General features: G+C 42.6%; 1 protein-coding gene across 2 annotated transcripts; it reads left to right on the plus strand.

Moving 5' to 3' along the window:
* The first annotated feature begins 900 nt into the window (after positions 1–900).
* Positions 901–7,170, plus strand: pitx2 (paired-like homeodomain 2). Of its 2 annotated transcripts, none has more exons than XM_070913171.1 (3): positions 901–946; positions 5,552–5,748; positions 6,613–7,170. In XM_070913171.1, the coding sequence occupies exons 1-3, from the start codon at positions 901–903 to the stop codon at positions 7,168–7,170; spliced, it is 801 nt and encodes a 266-aa protein (XP_070769272.1). The 2 variants fall into 2 exon arrangements, with proteins under 2 accessions (XP_070769272.1, XP_070769271.1); XM_070913170.1 differs by lacking the exon at positions 901–946 and adding an exon at positions 4,898–5,081.
* The last annotated feature ends 3,980 nt before the right edge of the window (positions 7,171–11,150 follow it).

The raw sequence follows: 11,150 nt of genomic DNA on the forward strand, positions 1-11,150 counted from the left end.
AATTCCCCCCGACTTGAATTATCATAAGCAAACAGTGTGAGCCTGGACTAATAAAACCCCATCTGTGTAACTTCATATCGAGGTAGTATGAGGGCTGCGATAATGAATTTTGTAATATCCCACCGACAGACATCTCAATCACACTCTAATCCCGTGATTTTACTACGGAATCACTCCACTTCCAACTGCTGCAGGCTGCACCAAAACACCAGATCCGGCTCATGCAAAACACGGCCGGTTTTATATATTCAGACTGAACACAAATCCAATCTTTCACTGGCAAAGAAATATCACAACACATGACGTGAGATAAAATGTGAGTTTCAGACTCGACTTTGTCTTAAATCAAGTGAGAGGAAAAAAGCGTCAGAATGATGAGATTCCATTATTTTCTTCCAATCAAGTGAGATTTCCTTGAAATAAAGATGTGGTTTTCTGCTGGAGCTCCGAGTGTGGACAGTTGTTTCCTGTCAGGTCAAATTAAAATTGGAAATAAGTCGATTACGCATTTTTACAACAAAAAAGAAGGAGACTCATTAAAATGTTTGCAACCAGTGTAACGACAGTGCACCGTCGCAACATCCCAAATAAGCATTTTTATGCATTTACTTCATCAGAACAACAGAACTGCGCCTCTTCCGCGCGTTGAAGGTCTGACATTTTGCATCAATTTGAAATATTTTCTTCAAGACCACCAGCATTTTCTCTCGCAATCTAATACTTATCCTTTGAGCTCACCACTGGGCCTTTTCTTTTTCATCTTATGATAACAAAAATGATGGACTGCAGAGGTAGACGTGTGTGTCGGTGACCAACACAGGGAGGTTGTTTGCCAGCATTAAAAGCTAATTGTGGCTCTTTTGTCTGTTTTTACAGAAGCGGTTTCCTTAAATTGCCATAATGGACTCCCACTGCCGCAAACTGGCCACCACCTGCGCGCAAATAGGTGAGTACCTGATCCACATCCACCAGGACGACTCTCGCAGGTCACAGTGATAATAAAACACGTTTTTGGAGGTTTAATATGATAGACTAATTGGTACTTTAATTGTAGGGCCTACATAAAAAAAATGTTGTTTTATTCTTATTGTATTTTATTTACATAAAAACGTCCCTCTTCACACACACACATATATATATATATATATATATATATATATATATATATATATATATATATATATATAAATACAGGCTAAGGGTTCATCGTGTGTGTTGCCTTCCAAACAGTATATTTATTAATTACAGTTAATATTTTATTTCCTGCATTTCGTATTAATTCACCTTTGTCGTTTTTCAATAAGAGAACAGTTTTGGCTCTTAGTAACCGGATTGTTCCAAACTTCTAGTTTCATGGGGTTCGTTAAAAAAAGCGTAACATCTTTAATTAAAAAGGCAAAACAACGTTGATTTCTCCAGAAAAGAGCTGTTCGGGTCTCTCACTGAATAATCTCCCATTGTTCTCTTCACAGACTGTGAGGTCTAAACTGTGATAGTAAAAAGCTTCTTTAGTTGTAGTTTTGCAGTGGATGTCACCGACTGGCAGTCACAGATCTGTTGGCCTCTTTGCTCGTCAGTGTGGAGAAGCTGGTGGCAGTTTGCTGTCTTAGAGCGACACCTGGTGGTCGTATGTTGAAGCAGGCAGACTGCACAGAGCATCACCGAGGATTTGCGCTGCAGCGGCGTTATTCAGTTGTAATTTAAGGATGGACATATATGAGCACGGATACGATTTATGACACCCTGTAAATCACAGTTTCCGGGACTTTGGCACATTAAGGTCATCGCTGTACAACGCCATATTTTTTAATGTGGTTTTATTCTCTTCCACCATTTTCTATTCTGATCGCATTAACGGCAACATGTTTACTTAAATAACATCTAGAACCCGACAAGAGAGCAAACAAAAGCCAGAAATCCCCTGCTCGACAAAGTCTGGGATTTATTAATTATTCTCCGGTGTGGTGGGGAAATGACATCAGGTCTCGTTAGGGTCCTAAACGAATAACCAATAACTCTCATTCGGTTTCGTTTAGCCGACACTGATGGGGCGATGTGGCAGAGGGCAGGCTGCCCGTAGCGTCATAGCTGCGCGGTGTGAACGACCATTGATTAAGAATAATAAGATAATAAGACATAGACTGTTTTGCTGTAATATATGCAGCGCTTGTTGGATTGACTCCGGGGAAAACTAAATGTATAATGAAAGCTCATTCGTGAGGAGGAATACACTAATGGAGGAATCTGATGTCTCCTTAATCCTATGTAAAAAGCCTTGTCGTCTCCCCCTATATTGACTGAATTGCTAATTAATGGCCCTCTATGGCTGAGGCCTATTGCGCGCAGTAATCCGCAGAAGAGAGATAAAGCATTCAGAAGGTAGAAATGAAGAGGAAACCGATAATCCACTTCAAGTTCAGTATTACAATACAGAAGGAGCATGAAATAAGACTGTTCTAGGATTGTATTATTGTTTTCAATAAAACAGCAGCCTAATTCTCAATCAAATGTATCTAATGCATTATTATTAATACCATCATTACCATTATTAGTATTAGTGTTTGTAGTAGTAATATTTATTAAATTATATTTAAACCGCCTTTTAGTGAATGTTTTGGAAATGTATGGGGGTGACTGTGTTGTTTACACATAAAAATAATGCATTAATGAAAATAAATCCGTTACTGTTAATTTATACATGAGTGATTATTAACTTAAAACATCTGAAATCATCTTAATTGAATTATTCAGAGACCATCCAAACAAGGTTTTATTGCTCTGTATGAGCGATGATTGGCTCCCTCGTGTTGATAAAGTCTCTTCCCTCCCTCAGAGTGTGTGTGTGTGTGTGTGTGTGTGTGTGTGTGTGTGTGTGTGTGTGTGTGTGTGTGTGTGTGTGTTGCATACAGCCTATGGTCTGCTGGTATTTATATATCAGGGGCTTTCACGGGATTAGCCCAGTAACTTCTTAACATCGCCAGGTCCAAATGTGCTGGCTGAATGGGCGTCCGGCTGGCCACGTGGAGATGGGAAGCGTGTTATTTGGTGATGATGATGATGATGATGATGATGAACCACTTGTGTTAAGGAATAAGGACCAAAAAGTGAGCAGAATAACATCCACTTTTAAAGTCATTTGTCACCTACTCTGGTATGACACGCACTAATTGGCGCGAGCGTGTCCTCCTCTCTGTACGATCAGTCCATCACTTCACATCACCTGTTACCCAGCTGACATTTCTCCACCCTCAATCTCCCCACCTTGAAAATTAAAGTCGCATTTGTTTGATTAGACACGTTTACTTTGCTTTAACGCGTCTCAATCTTTGGGGAATTAAAAGAACTTGCTGGCGTATCAGCTCAAACTCATTAAAAGTCCTCCTTCAGAAATTCTTAGGCAAATGAGAGTCTTATCAGATTAAAACGAAAACACTACAGGAGTGCTGGCTGAGAAGGACTGAGGGGTCCAAACGCAAAGTGAGGAGAGATATCCAGTTAAGCACCCAGATAAAGTAATCCGTCGTCAACACACTGAGTCTGCGTGGTTCACGGAGGCTCCGGTGGGGTTGATTTAATGGATATTTGAACCTTAACTCTGTAGAGATCAAGAGCATCGCGTCATTTGACAACCAGTACGACTGACAATGCTTTTCCGGAGCATGTGGGCTGCGTACGGCGATGTAGTGGAGAGTGAACCACTTCAGGACAGTTTGATCACGTTTTTGGACCGTGTGATGGAAATGCGCTACAGACATCTCCCCTTAGTGTCACGTTGGATATGAGGATTAGACCTGCAGAGTGGGACAGTGCTGAACTTCAATTTGCTTACTTCGCTGCCTTTGAATGAATACATGATACTAAAATTCTGCATCCCCCCCCCCCCCCCCCCCCCTCCTCCATGCAGCAGCAGGCGTGTATGAGCTGCACATGTGCTGCTTTTAACATACTGCACATGTCTGGCAGTTAGCGTCGGTTGACAAGTGCGCACAGAGCAGGCTGGCACATCCCTCCTTCAGAAGTTATTTATTTTCCCCCTTTAATCGCGTGTCCTTTCACAGTATCATTGTGCTGCAGCAGGTTTGTTCTGTTTGCAGTGTGCATCTTTTTTTTTTTTCATTCGGCTTTCAATACAATCCGCTCGGTGGCTCGTTTTATCCACACAGAGTCCTTGAGTAAACTGCGGTGACAGAGCCTGCGAGCATGCGGCTCAGCTTGGGTATCAATAGAACGGCATCGTTTTACTGGGCCACTGGACCCATCTCATAAAATGAGGCCAAACTGTGTTATTTTCATTTTTATTTGGTCTTGGGCTGCTGCGCAACGGCACCTCGGAGCGCCGCGGGTACACCGTGCGCCCCATCTCTCTTTACATGCTTTTATTTGGAAGAGGAAAATAAGCGCCAGCCCCGGCATAAACACATTGGCACACATATCTCGTTTCTGCAAGCTCCGGTTGGTTGGGCTCACCGTCATATCCACATGGATGTGCCTGTCAGAGAGAATATGGGCGGGCGCTACATGGTGACGTGGAGGTCTGGAGAGAAGCGCAGTTGGATAGGCAGTGAGCAGGCAACAGCTGAAATGAACAGAGAGCGGTGTAGTGTGTGTATGCCTCTGGATCTAATATCACCTACCTGTCCTTGTCACTCTGATAGTCAGCCGAGGTAGCCGCGGTTTACCACCGATGCTATGGCAGCGCTCAATGGCTTATTTTAAAGCATTTTCCAGTTAAAACAGAAAGAAGGTTTCAACTCAACCGCAAGAGGAACCGCTCTGCCGTGCGTTTTATCTTTTGTGGAGAACTGAACACATTCCGCCGACGGACTTTCCGCTCATCCTTGTTGTACTGAAGGGGACTTAATCTGCTTTTGACAGACAGTTTTGCGATCTTTTGCCGATGAACTCTATGAGGGATCCTTTAAACATAGACCATCACCACCTAACAGGGAATAAACTTGCCTCCACACACCACACGGCTCTGGCGATGGCCTCTAGTTTACAGCCGCTGCAGCGGTCTGTGGACTCTAAACACCGGCTAGAGGTGCACGCGGTGTCGGACACGTCCAGCCCGGAGTCTGTCGGTAAGAACCGCCCCGGGTCCAGATGTTCTCAGCAAGGCGCCGCAGATGTCATCTTGATATCAAACAAGACAGCTCCCATTAATCAGCCTTCTACACGCATGCAGATCGGCGATTACAGCTGTCACTCGCAGATAATCAGTTTTGACACTGGCCTGCAGTGAAAAGTTTCTGTGTTACGTAAATGAAATGAAAGAGAGCTTGTCTCGTGTCGAGCACATTTAGTCAGGCATTTACTCAGTGTCAAGATTAAATCAAAAGGGCAACTAAAATCTCACAAAATGAGGGAAAATTCAAAATATAATAATTAAAAAAAAAAGCAAATGGGTTTATTTTATGAATCAGAGCTTTTCTTCCTCAGACTGAACAGCTCATCCATTTCCCAAGTGTCTTTTTTTTTTTTTGTTCTCCCTCTAGCGTACAGGCCTTAACCCACATAACTCTGACTGAATCAACTTCTTTCCTCTTGACAGAAAAAGAAAAGGTCCAAAATAAAAACGACGACTCTTCAGACGACCCCAAAAAGAAGCGGCAGCGGCGGCAGAGGACTCACTTCACCAGCCAGCAGCTGCAGGAACTGGAGGCCACTTTCCAGCGGAATCGCTACCCAGACATGAGCACAAGGGAGGAGATAGCCGTGTGGACCAACCTCACAGAGGCCCGGGTCAGGGTGAGTAGTCCCTCGGGTGCAAACAAAAACAATTCGTGTGTATAATTACGGGTAATTGGTGCAAATTGTCTGATTAACCTGCAAATACCCAATACCTTATTATTATTACGCACGGACACCAAACTTTACGCACGGCTGAAATTTCCTTGGAAATACTGTAGGACACAGATTTTAGCTGGAAAACAAATAATCAGATTCTTGTTTAAATATACTGCTGGTTCAAGCTCAATTTAATTAGACTGTATATGTTTATCTATTAGGCTAAATATAATTCAGATCCCCCGCACACAATGCAAAATAAACACAAGTTAATTTAACACTCAGGAATTTCATAATAATATAGGACAAAAAAGAATTATTTGTTATTCGCCTATTAAGTGCAATTACACGTTATTACGTTGTTAACAGTCGAGGCTACTGACATTTGTCGGTGGCAGATACCAGTCGTGTTCTCCTGTTCGTGTGAAAGAGGTGCAAAGCTTGTATTTTGCGATTGTCGCCCTGGTGTTGTGTGATTAAGGTCAGCCTGCAGAATACACATCCTCTCCACGTTAGGGGGGTGCAGTGACAGCCCGGCGCGTATTCTGCTCAGATAAAGACGGAATCAAAGCGGAATTGTCTGCAGAGGGAAGCAAGGGTTGATACAGTGTTTGCAGACGTTGAAATGATTAGAAAACAATCATTTAGATGTTGCATGTAATTTAAACGTCGTGACCACACAATTAAAGATGGCGTGTCTGGTATTAAAGTGTAGGACTCTGCCCAGATGAGCCATTGCAAGAAATAACGGGGCTACAAAAGATTAAATAATAATACTTATAATATTACAGCATTTCTAACCTGCTCTCATTTCCTTTGCTCTAGGTTTGGTTCAAGAACCGGCGAGCCAAGTGGAGGAAACGGGAAAGAAACCAACAAGCCGAGCTTTGCAAAAACGGCTTCGGCCCGCAGTTCAATGGACTCATGCAGCCCTACGAGGACATGTACCCCAGCTACACGTACAACAACTGGGCCGCCAAGGGCCTCACGCCGGCCTCCTTATCCACCAAAAGCTTCCCCTTCTTCAACTCCATGAATGTCAACCCCTTGTCCTCGCAGACCATGTTCTCGCCGCCCAACTCCATATCCTCCATGACTTCCAGCATGGTGCCATCGGCGGTCACCGGCGTGCCGGGCTCCAGCCTCAACAGCCTCAATAACTTGAACAACCTCAGTAACCCGTCTCTCAACTCGGGGGTGCCCACGTCGGCGTGCCCCTACGCCCCTCCAACCCCCCCTTATGTGTACAGGGACACTTGTAACTCCAGCCTGGCCAGCCTGAGACTGAAAGCCAAGCAGCACTCGAGTTTTGGATACGCCAGTGTGCAGAATCCGGCCACTAATCTGAGCGCTTGCCAATACGCCGTGGACAGACCAGTCTAATACCTACCTGCACTGCAAAAAATACCCACCGCAGCGAGTCATTAGAGGCTGGTAGCGACGCTTAAAGTGTTATTTTTCTCTAAAGGGAGCGAGCACATCTGGCGGTGAGATAATTGTACGTTTGCGTGTGTTTCAGGAAATATCTTGATCATATGGCATTTTGTTGATACTAGTTGGAGTGTGATTTGCATTGTTCTGACTTTGTCCTCAAGATATTGCCACTTGTATCATGAAAATTTCCAAACATATCAAGAAACAAGTGACATTATTCCATCGCTGCTGACACATTTTATTTTAGGGGGATAAAAAACATGATTTTGAGGGCGAGTACAAGACCAACTGGCTTGTTGTGGTGGTCATTTTTTGCAGTGTGTGGGTAATCACAAACAGCCGGCCACAGGAACAAGAGACTACTACAACTACTTTTTCATTTTTCAAAAAGGGCACTAGAAGACTGAACCACTGAAACAAGCTCAACTCCAGACCGGAGTCAAACTGAAACGGGAGATTTTAGGTTTATTCCCCTTTGATGAGTCCAGGCCTGTTTCACACTGCGCCACAGTAGTAGGCCTGTTTCATTTTTTCATAGCTCGTCGTGAGGGTTTTTCTTTTTCTGGTGGATTTTGGACGTTAATTGTTGACTGAAAAGGTTGTATATATATTTGAATTATCATCTCCTGTTTGTCGAGGCGAATGCGCTATAACCCTCCAGTCCTCTCCAGGTTCAATTTATCAACGCATGTGGAAAAAAAAAAAAACCCTAAAAAGGAATCATGTTTTGCTTGCAAACAAAAGGGAATGTACATACTAAAACGCACCAGTTGTGTGTTTCTAACATATTATAAATTTATTATTAATGTCTGTGTGAATATCGATTTAGAATAGCAATTCTGGATTTTAAAAAGAAGAAGCATCAAAAATGTTCCTGCGACAAATTATTTGGTTTTTGCTCTGTGTATACTATTTGGTACGGAATTATGTTTTTTTTTTTTTTTTTTCCAACATCCAAAAAAACTATTGTGTTTTATTTAATGGAAGTAAATATATTGTTCAAAATCATTCTGATGGGAGACTTTTATTGAATCTTTGTGCTGGTAGTCTGTTAGTGGAGTGTAAAGCAATGACAGTCTGTCTATAGCCTTTCGATTATGTGAGGTGCTTGTGCGTCTAATCTATAGAGGAAAACAATGGGCCGCTCCAATACACATAGCGGCGAGATGCTCCGTCAGATTAACTGCTGAATACATGTCTGCCTGCCCGGCCGAGGGCCTCGGCTGCGGTCACTGGTGCTTGAAATAACACGGGAATCAACAAACAGGAGTTGGACCACACAACAGTGACAACAGTCCATTAGGGTTTGTTTTTCTCTCTGTGTTTGAACTCAGAGGAGATGATGGTTCTCTAAAGAGGATTATTAGAAAGGAATCCACATGTTTAAAAACATCATTTGATTCAGTTAAAGCTTTAATAAGGATTTTACAAAAAAATGCAATCGTCCAAATTCATATTTTACTGATGAATTTATGAACATGATCTACAAAATGTAACTAAGATCTAAATTAACCACAAATATGTTTAGTTTACAGTTTATGTTCATGTTTTTAAAGCGAGCCTTGCTGCCTGTTTTGTCCCAGAAACCTAAATGATCTTCGTGCAGCCCACCTGACTTGCACATGCATCTGTTTGCCTTTGCATTGCTGTCTTCTTTTGTAACTTGGCACCTTTTAAGTCACGCTTTATAGCGCGTAAATGCGCCGAGGCAAAACAAAGCTACGGTCTGGGGGAAACTATGATTCACAAGCTTGAGCAAACAAGCGCACACAGAGATACAGAGGTATGTGGGCCGAGGCTGACTGGTGGAGGCGGGGGATGAGTGCAGCTTCGGGGCTGCAGGCAGAGCGCAGACACCGGGAAGGAAACACCGGGAAGGAAACACCGCAACACTCCCGGCAGAAAAGAGACAAATAAACGGTGCGACTTTGGGTTTGCAGGCTGAGCTCAGTGCACTTTTTTCAGGCTCGTGGTGTTGATCATGTGTGATGTTTGTGTTTATATTCTATTAAATTACTGATCACTGTTACATTAACTAGACTATTCAAGAAAAAAAAGCCAAACGTGGCTGCTTGGTGAAAGAGCTGATTTAGGATCTGATGTCATGCTGCAAGAGACCTTAGGTCACCTCTCCAGGGGGGTTATTATGAGGAGAAATAAATCAGTTAGTCCAAATGTTGTTTTCACAAAAACTGCTTCATAACAAACACAAGAGAAGCATTCTTCTCTTCTTACATCTCTGAATACAACTGAGCCGCGCATCCTGCGGCCTGAACTCCTCACCCCTCCAGAATTAGATTTTCCTCTAAAATTCCGCGGGCTCTTTTGTTGCACAAGTGTCACCTTTTGATGGAGTCGGTAACTCGGAGCAATAATCAGCTGACAGGGGGATAAGCCGCGGCTGCTGTAGAGGCGAATACGCAAGTCTGCAGCCTCAATACACATCCACACAATCAACTCGAGAACAGAGGATGACCTGAAGAGAGGAGGCTTCACCGGGAAATGTTCATTTGGCTGAAACGGCGCTCAGGACTGCAGACCTTTAGCCTCTCCTCTCCAGCCCGCACAAGGTAAGAACTTCTTATACGTTTAAATGAAAAACAACACATGTGCCTTTCAGCTGCCGTGGATGCATGTTCACTCATTTTAATTACAGATTACTGCAGTGAAATTTCACAACATAAGCTTGTTTCTGCGCCGAGGCTACTTTTTATATTCTGCTCACGTTTTTGGGGTGAAATTAATATTTTAAATTCAGACACTGCAGAGTCAGCTATGCGTCAAACCAAACTCATTTTAACAGTTAAAAAAAAAACAACATGCCTCCCAGCCATTGCCACGCATAATAATACCTGAGAAATATTCTAAATGAACTTTATAAGCATGTAGTTCGTGTGCAAACAAAGATACAGTTATCAGTCTCTGTTTAAACCAAATTCCTGTTTGTCCTGCTTCAGTTTTCGGACACCTAAAGCACACTAGTACATCTTAATGTGAGATTTGTTCCGCCAGCTGATTTAAACGCAACACACCGAGCAGACACAGCTCTCCCCTCCGCTCCGCTGGGGATTCAAATAAAAAGCGAGGAAGTGTAAATATCCAAACACGTATCGCTACACCTCCGATCTAAATAATTAACAATCTCTCAATATTCATGCAGCGGCGGGTTTTGGAAGAGACTCGAGATGGTTTGGTAATAAAGCTGCATGCGATGCATCAGAGAGCATGTTTTCTAATTACACGCTAATGAGGCCTGGAGTTCAACTTCTGCAGGCTCTTTGCACAAGTTGCCTGAACGCAAGAAAACAAAGAATGGACAATAACGGGGATATTTCGGAGTGAATTTTGATCTGAAAAACTCGTGCAGGACATTTTGAGCAACATTTAACAGGTACACAGTTATTTATTGCATATAATCAATAAATTCAGCAACTATTTCAGCTTCAAAGATAAATATATAATTCAGAGGTGGATATTAAATTCTGATACCAGCTATTTTTAGAGACACACTGAAACTTTTTTGGTTTTTGCATGTGTGCTTTGTCTTCAAAACTATTAAAATCAAGCATTTCTTTCTTTCTGCTCACCCACAGAGGACATCAAACAAGCATTTTATTTGAATTAGTGGAGTTTATCGGTTGTGTTTTTACCTGATGAGATGAAAGTGTGGGTTGAGGAAATGGACACAGATTTCAGATGTTTAAGAGCAGGCAGGGTGGCTCTGATCAATAGTTTATTTTTGAAGCAGGCAGTGATGCAACAGGCCCAAATTAAATTCACAGCAGGACTCAAAGCAGGATGCAAAGGTTGCGAGTTTGATTTGAAAGAGGGAATTCAGTCATTTTCAGGTTGTTAAAGACACATTTGTATCTATAAGATAAATCATTGTTGCCTCCAGGGGGGAAATTTGTTTTTCACAAACTGCACGT

Source organism: Enoplosus armatus, chromosome 10, assembly GCF_043641665.1.
Source record: "Enoplosus armatus isolate fEnoArm2 chromosome 10, fEnoArm2.hap1, whole genome shotgun sequence".
Classification (NCBI taxonomy): domain Eukaryota; kingdom Metazoa; phylum Chordata; class Actinopteri; order Centrarchiformes; family Enoplosidae; genus Enoplosus; species Enoplosus armatus.

What these genes read in the sequence shown, in the direction of transcription:
- pitx2 (XM_070913170.1), top strand. Translation starts at nt 4,898, where the DNA reads ATGAACTCTATGAGGGATCCTTTAAACATAGACCATCACCACCTAACA. An exon ending in GTCCAGCCCGGAGTCTGTCG is followed by an intron (nt 5,082 to 5,551) that starts GTAAGAACCGCC and finishes TCCTCTTGACAG; the next exon opens with AAAAAGAAAAGGTCCAAAAT. An exon ending in TCACAGAGGCCCGGGTCAGG is followed by an intron (nt 5,749 to 6,612) that starts GTGAGTAGTCCC and finishes CCTTTGCTCTAG; the next exon opens with GTTTGGTTCAAGAACCGGCG.